General features: G+C 38.9%; 1 protein-coding gene and 1 non-coding gene across 2 annotated transcripts; one reads left to right on the forward strand and one right to left on the reverse strand.

Moving 5' to 3' along the window:
- The first annotated feature begins 1859 nt into the window (after positions 1–1859).
- Positions 1860–12122, forward strand: LOC115417132 (voltage-dependent calcium channel gamma-3 subunit). The gene is given in 6 exon segments (XM_075353463.1): positions 1860–2296; positions 2299–2404; positions 7296–7379; positions 7531–7569; positions 7572–7670; positions 11033–12122. Coding segments are annotated over 6 exon segments (1017 nt in total). The 5' UTR covers positions 1860–2179; the 3' UTR covers positions 11605–12122.
- Positions 12123–12454: 332 nt separating this feature from the next.
- trnal-aag (transfer RNA leucine (anticodon AAG)) lies at positions 12455–12536 on the reverse strand. Its single transcript has one exon. It is a non-coding gene; the product is annotated as a tRNA-Leu (tRNA).
- Positions 12537–12625: the final 89 nt, after the last annotated feature.

Below are 12625 nucleotides of genomic sequence, written 5' to 3' on the forward strand. Positions count from 1 at the left end.
GTATGGACCCAAATGCAGGACCACAGACAAAGTACTGGATTTAGAACAGTCTTTATTCACTTGGGGAAGCACAGGAGTAACTAGGAGCACCAGGGGTCCAAGCAACAGTTTGTGTGGGTAACCACAGCTGAGCTGGGGCCTGGTAGCTCACCGGGGTGGAGGTGAACACGATGAAACACCATATTCAGGAAGAGAGTCACAGCAGACAAACAACATGCAGCAGGTGAGTCAGAGACAGGCGAAGGGTCCGTAACCAGGAGAGCCAGAAGAAACCAGAGGGACGAAGACAGGAGACGAGGTCAGGTATGGAAGGCAGGTAGGTTACCAGGAGGCAGGCAGAGAGATGTGGGCAGGAAAACAGGCAGGAGTATAACACTGGTTAGTCTGGCACGAAACAGAAGAACAATCTGGCAACGAACAGAGAACAGAGTGGTGAATATATACCCCCAGGCTGATAAGCCACAGCTGTGCTCACAGGTGAGGGTAACAGGCAGATGAGGAGGTGTGGCAGAAGTAAAGGGAGAGTAGCAGCAGAACAGATGGAGATGTGACAAATCAAACCCATCTGATGAATTTGTGAAATGCAGAAAATTAAACTGATGACATTAACAGTCAACGATGTCTAAATCATTTTAATACAGGGGCTACATGCAGACAAATGTGCTCTGAAGTGGACTGGACCAGTAAAATACTATCATAATAACCTATAAATAATGACAACTCCAAACTTTTTGTAAAAGAGTAAAATTACATGAAAATGTCTACATTTACAAACTATCTTTCACAATAACATGTGGATAACATGAACAAATGTGGACAACCTGAAATGCCTCTGAAAAACAGTACCCAGAGAGCAAAATCATTATGGCTTAAATCTGGCCCAAAACTGGCATGCCATTTGGCTAAGTTCTGGGCAGATGTATGGCCCTAAACGGCCCAAAATAGGCAAGCCAAAATCAAACCAGAAGGAAGCCAAAATTCACCCAAAACTAACTTCCAAAATATAGCCATAACTGTCCCAGAAAAGCCCCAAATCCCCATAATCCAGCCAAAAAATAGCCAAAACTGACCCAAAGAGAGGCCAAAAGGAGGCCAAAGTTCACCCAAAATTTGTGTCGATCATGCTTTTAAAATGAAGTGGGGTTTTCTTCTGGGTAGAAATTCCCACTCTTTGCGCAGTGTTTTGGGTTTACAGAAATATGCCAAAACACAACCAAAACACATCCATATATGGAATAAGATGTTGCCGCTCTTTAGTCAATCTTCTGGCTTGCCATAAACATACCATACCATCCCTATACTTGATCCTGCTCCTTGCCCAGTCTTTTGGTTAAGCAAACATATGCCAGAACTCAGCCGTATACTGCTGGTGCCTCCATATCTATTATGGATAACCTGAATCATACCATAGTTAAGCCTAAAGGTTTTCATAATGCCAAAAGAAAGCCATAAATGCCAAATGTATGCCATAATACTGCCAAACTATTTGCTATCTGTGTAGTTTTAACAATATTCTGCCTGTTACTGAATGTTTTGTGCATTTGTAGATGCACGGATCCACAGCTGAGACATAATACTGTTTAATTCAAATTCCACTTTTTATTATTCCACTAAGAAATTTCAGGTTATTCATATATTTCTGAAGGACAGTCTGCAGACCATAACATTTTTCATACTTTAATAGTACATTTTTGCGCTAAAACAGAGACAAATTGAAGGTGAAATAAACTGGAGGTAATTGTGTTATTATTTTCCAGGTCTGCTCCACTGAGCTGAATGTGGCCCTTGAACTAAAATGAGTTTGACTCCCGGATGGAAACAGATGTAGGTCTTTATTATATAAGGAAAAACCCGGGTCACTCCCACGCAGAGGAGGGCGGGATCATGCAGTGATGAAGACCACGAAGCGCTTCATCATCAGATCAGACCTTGTCCACAGAGGCGCATCTGTTCCCAGCCTTGTGCGCCTTTGAAAGCCTCCACGCGTGTCCGCTCTGTGGATAGAACTGGCGACAGCCCAGGAGTTTGTTTTGGTTCGTGCGTAAAATGCGCTGAAACCAGTTGCAGGCAAGTTTCAGAAGATGCGCGCCCGTGTCGACTGGATCCACACCGACATTGGAGGAAAGTTTTCAGGAATTTGTAAAAGCTGGTGTGGAGGAGGAGGAGGAGGAGGAGGTGGATGCGGGGCCGACATGAGGCTCTGTACCGGGGTATGATGATGCTGCTCACCACGGCGGGGGCTTTCTGCGCCTTCAGCCTCATGACCATCGCTGTGGGGACAGACTACTGGCTGTACTCTCCCGTGGGATGTGCCGCTCCAAGAGCCAGAACGACAACGAGACGGTCCGAAAGAACGAGGAGGTCCTGACCCACTCCGGCCTGTGGAGGACCTGCTGCACCGAGGGTAGGACCGAGACCAGGTTGAACCACACAGGACTGGTTAGGGAAAAGGACAGAGGACCAGGAGAGGCAAACAAAAACACAGATAAAGCAAGATTATAAATAAATAAATAAATAATAAATAAATACATCTGAATCAGTATGTCAGCACATGCAATGACTTCTTGTTGTCTTTTTCCTCCTGAGACCAGGAAAGTGAAAGTTTTGACTTTTCTACTTAACCCTTTCATGCTTAGTGGTCACTACAGTGGACGTCTATTCAAAGCTGTTCTCTTATATATTCCATGGATTTTTTTGTTTTAGTTCCATATCAGCCATTCAGTGGACCGCACCATTACTGTAACTTTGCTGTTCTTGATAAACCTGATCTGCACTAAACATGTTTTGAGTGTAAGTCAGTCCCTTGTTATTGTTATTAAAGTGTAATTAACTTTGTTTTTTTTAAAACAAAAAGGTTTTTTTTTTTGCATATTATCTCCATACAGTGAGTATAACTAATATTAGAGTAAGGTTAAAATGTACAAAATATCAGATTAGCAGCATTTAAAACATGTATTCATAAATACCTCTTTCTTTGCTTCAAAAATTAAACTCATGGTGTCCAGTCTGAATGGATATTTTTGCAAATTCCATGAAAAATAGATTCATAAAAAAATTCAATCCCAGTTTTTTTTCCATGCCTGAAGAGGAATAAAAACACTCAGGAAAAAAATCTTGATTAAGGTACCCATAATTCATGCATGAAAGGGTTAAACAATTGTCTTGATTGGAAACTGCATAATGCAACAGTTTCTTTCAGATACATTTTCAAAATTATTTTATCTATTTATTTTTTATTTTTTAATGGAATGTCCTTTGCAATGGACTGCTTTATAAGTAAAACTGTGAAACTTTGTCCCCTACAGAGGACAAAATGCATTGCTGGGTCTCATGAGAAATATGTATAGGTCTACAAGATATAATGAAAAACCTAAGAAAAGTAAAAAAGAGAAAAAAGAAACACTATATGCATAAAGACGCAATATCGACTTCTGTACAGTTCCAGTACAATTGTTTGTGCAACTGTGGAAAAAAGTGGATGGACTGGCAGACATGACCAGTTCAAATGTGGTGGCAAAGGCAGGAAGTTAGTATACATCAATCAATAAGGGAATTCACAATATCAAAACTAACTGGAATTATAGTTAATAATAAAGATTATTATTTGCAATAATTATTTGGCCCTATATTAGTATTGATCCACATTAACAGAAGAACAAATATTGCGGTAGGGGCAGTGCACATTAATGAACATCTGTATTGAACAACATTAGATGGAAATACTGTCAGATGGTAGCCAAAATGCTAATATGTATCCACAGTGCCTAAGCAGGTAAAACATTACAGTTAAAACAATTTTTAAAATGTGAATATGTGATGATTAAAAACAAAGAAGAGAAGAAGAGGAAAGAAGAAAATAGTAAAGCCTAGTTATCAAGTATCATCACATATCTTGGAAATGACTCTAAAAAGGCTGATTTTTACACATAAATTATTTATAAGACATAGAACTAGAACTAATTTAAAAGACAAAACAATAAAACTTTTATTTCTTTCCTTATTATATATGGAAATCTAAAATCTGACAAAAAAATGAATCATATGAGTGCAGGTTAACAATAATATATATTTGTCATACTGTGTGCACAGTGCAAGTCTAATTCATTTATTTTAGACTGTTTTAGTGTAAATATTGGATTTTTTCTACAAGATTAGCACTACAGCACCATAAGACATATTATTACTATTGACACTTTTTATATTAATGTTTACATGGAAAAGTTTTAATAACTTCAGTGGCATGTGACTCAGTGACTCTATAACTATAATGAATTGTATTGTTTCTGTTATTACACCAGACAAACAAAACACACCTCAATTTTTATTTAATTTAAATGCTTCTTGTATCATATATTAATATTTTTATGCACAAATCAGTTTGAGGAGATTCTGTGTTGTGTAATAATACGTTTTCTCATCTCATCCTTTATTGAATGCAGTTATGTCTATGCTAAACCTCGAAACAATATTATTACAATCTTTGGAACAAAACTCTGTACGTACATGTATGAACTTTTCTAAACAGTTGATGTTTAAATGCTTTACAGTTCCTCATAGTTCCACATGAAGACTGTGAGCACACTTAAAGTCTGAGGGTCACACATTCAGATTGAATCATAGAGATTCCTGGAGACACTTAGAGATAACACCAGAATGAGGACCGACAAGTTCAATTTCAGATCCATGATTGATAGAAATGACTTTTATTAATTATTTATACTTTTTTCAATTGCTCCTCTTATTCTCCCACTCAGAATCCTCTGTTTGCTCGTTATCTGAATGCAAATGTTCACCACCTCATCTCCTCTCAGCCCCTCCCATCACTGCTCCCCAAACTCCAAAATGGTTTAATGGAGAGGTAACAGCATGCACAGGACGTCAATGCCCTAATAGTCGTGTGTGTATATGTGTGTGTTCCTCTGCCAGTGGATCCCAAAATAACCATGAGAGCAACAGTTTGGCAGGAAGAAGCTGCAGGCTTCAATATGTGCAGGAAATACATCTGAAGTAAGATAAAGGTTAATGTTTTTCATGATTATATGATTAGTTAGCTGTTTGTAGTATTTATCTGAGCATCTATTGTAGGAAACAGTTGAGCGCTGGTTGCAGTTAAATATCCTGTGAAGTCAGTATTCATGTGTCTGTTGTTGTTGTATAGAAGCAGGTCAGTAACTCTGCAGCTGTTCAGTGTGAGTTCAATCTAATTAAAGGTCTGACCTGCCACTTAAACTGCACGCATGAAACAAATGCACTGAAGAAACCCTGTCTAGAGTAAGACGACTTAAAAAAAAAGTATTGACAATCATTTGAATAAAAGCTTTGTTGGTGTTGTTTTTTTTCATCTGACCTGCACAGAGTTACTGAATGAGTTTTGTTTCCGTAACCATGGTGACAGAGTCCCATCATCAATACTGTTCAATGAGTGCAGCGCACAGGGACACATTCATCAATATATCTCTGGGCACTGCTGGGCTAAAGGTTACGGAAAAGAGGAAATATGAGTGTAGCCGATGGTAGTCTGGGATAAAGGTCCACATTAAAAGTCCGATGCCTGCTCAGGTTATCAGTCTGTTCTGCACAGTTAGCACTGGTTGAACTGTTGAATATTTGTGATGGTTTGCCAACATGTGCCAGTAGATATTTCCTGTACTGTGGAGGGTTTGCCAGTCAGTCAGCTGATCCTAAACACATTGACCTTTGTGTAGGAAAACACACATCCTGAAAAGTCACATTTGAGAAAATGGATTAGAGAAGGAATACTGTACTTGACATCCTTAATCTAATGATGCCATTAAAAAGAAATGTGCAATATTGCTCTGTCTAAAAGTGAGTGGCATTCTGTGTGCAAAACACAGCAAACATCCACCAGCTCTAAAGGCTGATGAGAATTTATCTGGAAAAACCTCATTTGTTTTTTTTTGTTTTTTTATGACACTAAACATAAAAAGCAAACAATTAGGAAAACAGCAGCAATGCTGGAGAGGGTGGGGCCACACAAAGGCCAGCCACTCACATATATTTTGGACATGTGTAAAATGCAAATGTTTTGGAACAGTGTTTTTCAGACAATGGAGGTCATTTTAAATTATAAAATTCCAATAGATCCCCAGACTATCTACCTGAATCTAATATGGACCCCCAGACTATCTACCTGAGTCTATTACCTGATGATGGAATTAACAGAGAAGACACTTTTTAAAAATATTAATTTTTTCCTGAAAAAGGTTGTGACAAGGAACTGGTTAAAAAGTGACCCTGGACATTGTAGAGGAAATGTATACCATGGAAAAATTAATGTTTCGTCTGAGGATTAAGATGGGGACTTTTAATCGAAGATGGGAGAAATGGACCATATTCAAAGACACTACTTGTTGTTACCAGATCTGATGCAGAAAAGCAGATGAGTGCATATGGAACAGCATCCCCCTTGTCGTTTTGTGCTCAGTTATCATTGTTACTGAGCTGTAAAAGTGTTTAAAAAAAGATACTTTTTTTTTAAAGGAAATGTGCAGAGAGTAAAGATAGTGTTAAATTACAGCACAGCTCATCACTGGGAGACAGATTATAAAGAAAAAATAGAATTATGAAGGAAGTGATGTGGAGCAAAAAAGGTTATCAAAAGTCATGTGTTTTTAAGTATTAAAATCCTTTACGTCAGTAAAAGTACCAATAACACAAAGAAATATACTTAAGCATGAAAAGTTAAAGTGCTCACTATGCAGTGAAATGGTCCATGACAGTGTTTTACAATTATATACATATGATGTAATGGATTCATTTTACTGCTGCATGTATATGTACATTGCCTTTCACTGTTCTAGATGTTTAAGGTTGAGCTTTTTAACTACTTTGCACACCATTAGTTAAACCATCCTATTCTGTAAAGTCATCATGTTTTAATAGAGTTACTGTCCTGTGAGTCTAGTAAATCTTCTACGAGCTCAGAAAAACAGCCCTGTTTTACACTTTGTGCCAGTTCCTTTTCCAGCTAATCCAAGGTGATCTGTAACACTTCAACCTTCATCTTATTAAAGTCAACACATTTGGAGATACTTGGTTTTTACTGGACATGAAAGGAATGAACAGCTGTGATCTGAAACGTACCTAAAGCTCTCAGACAAGTGTAGTTACAAGAACAACTTTTGCCTCTGAGATGTATTGGACTCAAAGTTCAGTCAGTTAAATGTATATACTTCAGTAAAGTACAAGGACCTCAAATTTGTACTCGTACTCTTACTCAAATACAGTGCTGCTCTGTAAGTACTCAGTTACATTCTATTGCTGGTCTTTTGCAGGAACATTTCGGGGGGTTTGCAAAGATATTGATCACTTTCCTGAAGATGCAGATTATGAGCAGGACGCTGCAGAGTATTTACTCCGTATCAAGTGGTCACTTATACAGTTAATGATGATGATTGTTAGTGATTTAACAGCAACGCAAAACTGAAGCTTTGTAATAATAATATATAATGATAATAATAATAATAACATAACAATAATAATAATAATATAATAATAATCTCCCCTCTTGAGCAGTGCGAGCCTCCAGCCTCTTCCCCATCCTCAGTGTGGGTTATTATTTCTTGGAGGTGTGTGTGTAGCTGCCAGTGAGTTCTACAAGTCACGCTACAATGTTATTCTCAGCGCCGGTATACTGTTTGTCTCTGCAGGTCAGAAACAAAAAACACACATTGCTCATGTGCACACACGAACAACAGAGTGCATCATTAATGGAGCTATTTGTATGATTTCTACTTTAAAAGAAATTATCTATATTACCAATAATTATCATTAAATTTTGAGGATATGCAAAAGATGCTGCTCTGGCTTCAAAGTGAAACGGTGCGTTTTGTATCTTCAGGTAATACCACTGATGGCCACTAGATGCTGCTCCCAAGGACTTTCACTGATCTTCTTTGCAGAAATACAACATCAGCATGTCTTTTTCCATAAGTCATTATGGTTGGACCCACTAATGAGTACACTTGTGATCTCTCTCTAAACCATTGCATTATTAATAACATTTTAGAGCTAATGGAGTTAAAGGCATGATTAACTTCAGAGCTTATGTTTAATGAATAAAACATTTTTTCATCACAGTCATCTCTAGTGTTCTTCTAGTTAATAATTACACCAACAACACCTGATGTTCTTAGACAAATATTTACCACCAGTAAGCTACCATTACCAGTGCCTCACCCATCAGCGCACCCTGACCTCAACTCTTCTTTCCATATACTTCTACCTTCAGAAAGAGAATATAGAACTGTCAAAAGGCAAACTCGAATTATAGTCCAGTGTCAGGGTCGCTATGTCTACATCTTGGTGTGACTGGTGTGGGCTAATAATGTATTAAAGGAATTGTACTGTACATCCATGTTTTATACAAGAGCTGATCGGTGCTGCTCTACTTGCTGCGATAAGATCAGAGGTGGCTCATCAACAGGGGGCACTAAGGTGCCCCCCCCCACCTGTCTCACATGAAGAAGAAAAGGATAGAAATCACCTAAAATAGTTTTACATAAACATTAATATTTAAATAAGATGTACATGATACATCTTGTGAGTACCGAGTATAATCTGCATTCAAGTGTAGTTTAAAAATATTTTTAGTCCTTTACTGAGCAGTCAAGTCACGTGTTTCCTGTTTGGGGCACAAAAATCTGCGCCCGAGGCTCTCCATTTACCATAAAGACTCTCATTATAAATGGTGCATGTCCAGTGGACCCCCCTCCAATACAAGAGATAGGAGAGCCTCAGGGTGCTAAAAATTGTGCCCAAGCACCACCCCACAGGACTGAACGTCGCATCCCAAAAAGAATCAAGGCCTTCCTCAGAAATGGAATCAGTGAATAGGTCCATAAGTAATACCAGTGACATATTTACAAGCAGCAGGATAGTGGGAAACACTACTGCCTTGGATGTGAGAGGCAGGGCTTTGAAGCCCAGCTCAAGTATAATATGGACATCTTTTAGCCTTTGGGTTGATTTTCTATTTCTTTATTAATGCCATGCGATCTACCCGTACTACCTTCGTCCCTGGTCTAAATGTATTGTCCATAATATCAGTGGAAAAGACACTTGTCAGGGACATACCTGACTTTAACAATAGTCATGGAAAAATTGGCATGTCTGAAGAATAGACAGGTGACATTTACATGTCACCTGTACATGACTGAAAACATATACTGTGGATTTTAATTTTTATAATTTACTTTTTATTGTTGTTTTTGAGAAAACATAAAACAAATACAAATGGTAATAGAACAAACAGCAGGGGGAGAATCCAACATTCAATTAACATTCAGTCCACACATACATCAATATGCCCATATTCATTTTCATGATGATAAAGTTTGAGGGTATGCCCCCCGTAGGGGCACATTGTTATTATACAAAATCAGGCCTTACAGTTGAAACATAAGTGAGCCATTTTAATCAATTTTCAGCAAAGATATCAATTTTACATCTCAGTTTAAATGTGACTCTCTCCATAACATATACACTGTAAACTACATCAGTCAGGGTACATGGTCAGGGCCTTCTTAATTGCTCCTAACAGTAGTCTCAATAAACATGTATCTCTCTTTGCACACTTGAGATCTTCTGAGTCGTTCAGGTACATGGTTTTAAAGTCAAAACAGATTTTAAATTTAAAAAGTGCCTCCAGGAGACCATGGACACATCTCCAAAATGGAGCCACAGAGGGACAATCCCAGAAGATGTGACAGTGGTTGGCCACAGTACTTCCACAGGACCTCCAACAAGCATTCTGATCAGAGTATTTCGCCTTCTGTGCTCGGGTACAAAAGAATCCAGCCAAGTTGTTCCAGCTATATTCCCTCCAGGAAAGGGAGTTTGTTGTTATCCATTGCTGTTGGTAGATTCTGTCTCATTCTTCCACCGTTATCATGAGGTTACCCTCTGCTTTCTACCTCTGTTTAATGTCCAGAGTGTGGTCTCCTTTTATATTCTGGAGAGCTCAATATAGTCTAGAAATAATTTTTTGGTAGGTGCCATCATTGTTTGCTTTTTGGAAAATATCCAAGATTTCGTCTCCAATTGTCTTGTTATCCTTAATTTTTTTCCCTAATAAAGTGATTTGTAAATACCTAAAATGGTCCTCATTTTGTAGATTACAGTTGTCGTTGAGGTTCTGGAAGGTCAACATTGTACTTTTTTTTAGGAGTGTGGAGTATGTTGTAAGACCATTTGCAGTGTAACCTTTGAACCTCATGTCATATTTGCTGGGTAAGAATTCCGGACACACTGTGGATTTTTATTTGAATTTAAATTAACATTTTAAAGTAGTGGTGCCTGTACATGTATCCTAGTGGTGATAAGTGGTTATAGTGCATCTGAAAACTGACTTGTATACAGCATCCCACCAAAAAAAATGATTTCACCAGCACCCACTGGATTAGATGTTCTTATATACAGTGGCAAATTCTTCACATTTGTTTGTGTCTGTCTGATGCAGATCCACTTTTAGAAACACAAAAAAGATTTTTCCACAAATATTTCATGACAATATTTGAGATTATATCAAATTTTAAATGTCCAAAACTGTTTTCCACTACTGTACGTCTTTAATGTGACTACAGTGTTCTGATAATATCACACATGGCTACTTTTGATGAAGTAGTACCCAAATACACACTTAGAGGCATTTATCTTCTGCAGGTTGGAATACGTCTATGTATATGTATACGTCTTCGTATAACATTCCAAATGGTGTTGGTGTATTGGTACGGACTGAACCTACAAAAAGATTTTTCTGCATATATTCATGATATTTGTGACTGTATAAAAACTTTTTTCCACTGCTGCAAATAATTTTGTCAAGGGAATCTGGTGGCATTGAAGAGAATTGACAGGGCTTCAGTTCCTGTCAGAAAAATATGTCTCATGGTAATTTAAAACATATAATGTGCATATTGACTGGATTTGGTAGTGGAAACATGCTGGTAAAATGCTGCCCCCACTCTGGTATTATTTCACTGATTTCTTCTTTTCTTTTAAAACCTTCCAGGTCTCAGTAACATTATTGGCATCATTGTGTACATATCAGCCAACTCAGGTGACCCCAGCCAGAGTGACAACAAGAAGAGCTACTCGTATGGCTGGTCTTTTTATTTTGGGGCTCTGTCCTTCGTACTGGCTGAGATGGTTGGCGTCCTGGCAGTCCATGTGTTCATAGAGAAGCACAGGCAGCTACGTACCAAAGGCAGACCTTCTCTCATGAAGCCGCCCATCTCCCGGGGCTCGTCTTACTACCGCAACCGGTACTACCAAAACCGCTCCCGCCGATACAGTTACAGGAGCAACCACAGTGCAGCTGACTCCACCTTGCACTCCTTTCGAGCATCGTTGGTGCGAGACAGAGAGCCCTCCATCTCTGCAGAATCAAAGATCACCACCATGGCGGGCTTGCCAGCAGCAGGGACGGTGGGGTCAGAGTTCGTGCTTTATACCTTGGCTTCACCGCTCACTGACGGCAAGATTGACATGCCTCTGGATGATATAACCTCTGTAATGGCTCATAACAACACAGAGGTGCTGCCAGGAAACTGCTCTGCCAACAGAAGGACGACGCCTGTCTGAAAAAAATAAAGCAGATAAGATGAGATTATGTTCCTGCCAAGGTGAAAAGACTTTGAAGACTGAAACAAGACTGTTGACAAGCTTTTGAGACAAAGAAAACAAGGACTCATCCCAGAGATCTAATTTTTCTGCTCTTTGTATCTCATTTTATTCTGCTATGCTTTTACAGTAGCTATATCTGTGTGTGAATGAGTGTGATGTGATGTATACAAATAGGTTTTTGGGTGTGATAGGTATGCAGAGAGACAGACAAGAGAGCATTTTGATCAAAAAAGTGATGATCACGATGAAAAAGAGACACAAACACAGATCCATGGAAGGTGACATAACTATCCCCTGTCCTCCTTTTTGTAGACCTGATTTCACAATCGAACCCTCATTTAAATGCACCAGTGTGTCAGAGTGTGTTGCATAAGCATGTAAGCATGCATACGTTTAATGGTTTAAGGGTTATGTCCTGATGATTATGTCACTGAGTCTTTGTTTACATTAAATAAAGCTTAAGAAGATGCTCAGAATTATGTGTGCTTTTTTGGGGGGGGAGGGTTAGGACACTATTTACAGCTTCCACACCAGCTGAACAGCAGGCACACTGTGAAACCTGATGTGTTACCATGGCAACGGCATAATTCAGGGACATTCAGCACTGGAAAAATCATGTCCTGATCACACAAGGTTCAGTGTTCCTAAACAAACAAGAAGAAGTGCATTGTTTGGGTAATGTTTCAAGATTCAGAGTCACAGTTGCACCCGCGTCTTGATCTTTACAATGTCTTATCAGCGTCATGAACCAAGGGTGTATTTTATCAGTTCCCACCTAGTTACATATATATATCTGAGAATAAAACCCTGGCAGCGGTGGGATTCGAACCCACGCCCCCGAAGAGACTGGAGCCTTAATCCAGCGCCTTGGACCGCTCGGCCACGCTACCGTGTAACACCGGTTTTCCTGCTCCTACATGCGAATTCGTTAAACTGTACGGTGAATTATTTGGTTTAAAGATTTGTATCATTTTAATTC

The sequence above is a fragment of the Sphaeramia orbicularis genome, chromosome 1 (assembly GCF_902148855.1).
Source record: "Sphaeramia orbicularis chromosome 1, fSphaOr1.1, whole genome shotgun sequence".
NCBI classification, from domain to species: domain Eukaryota; kingdom Metazoa; phylum Chordata; class Actinopteri; order Kurtiformes; family Apogonidae; genus Sphaeramia; species Sphaeramia orbicularis.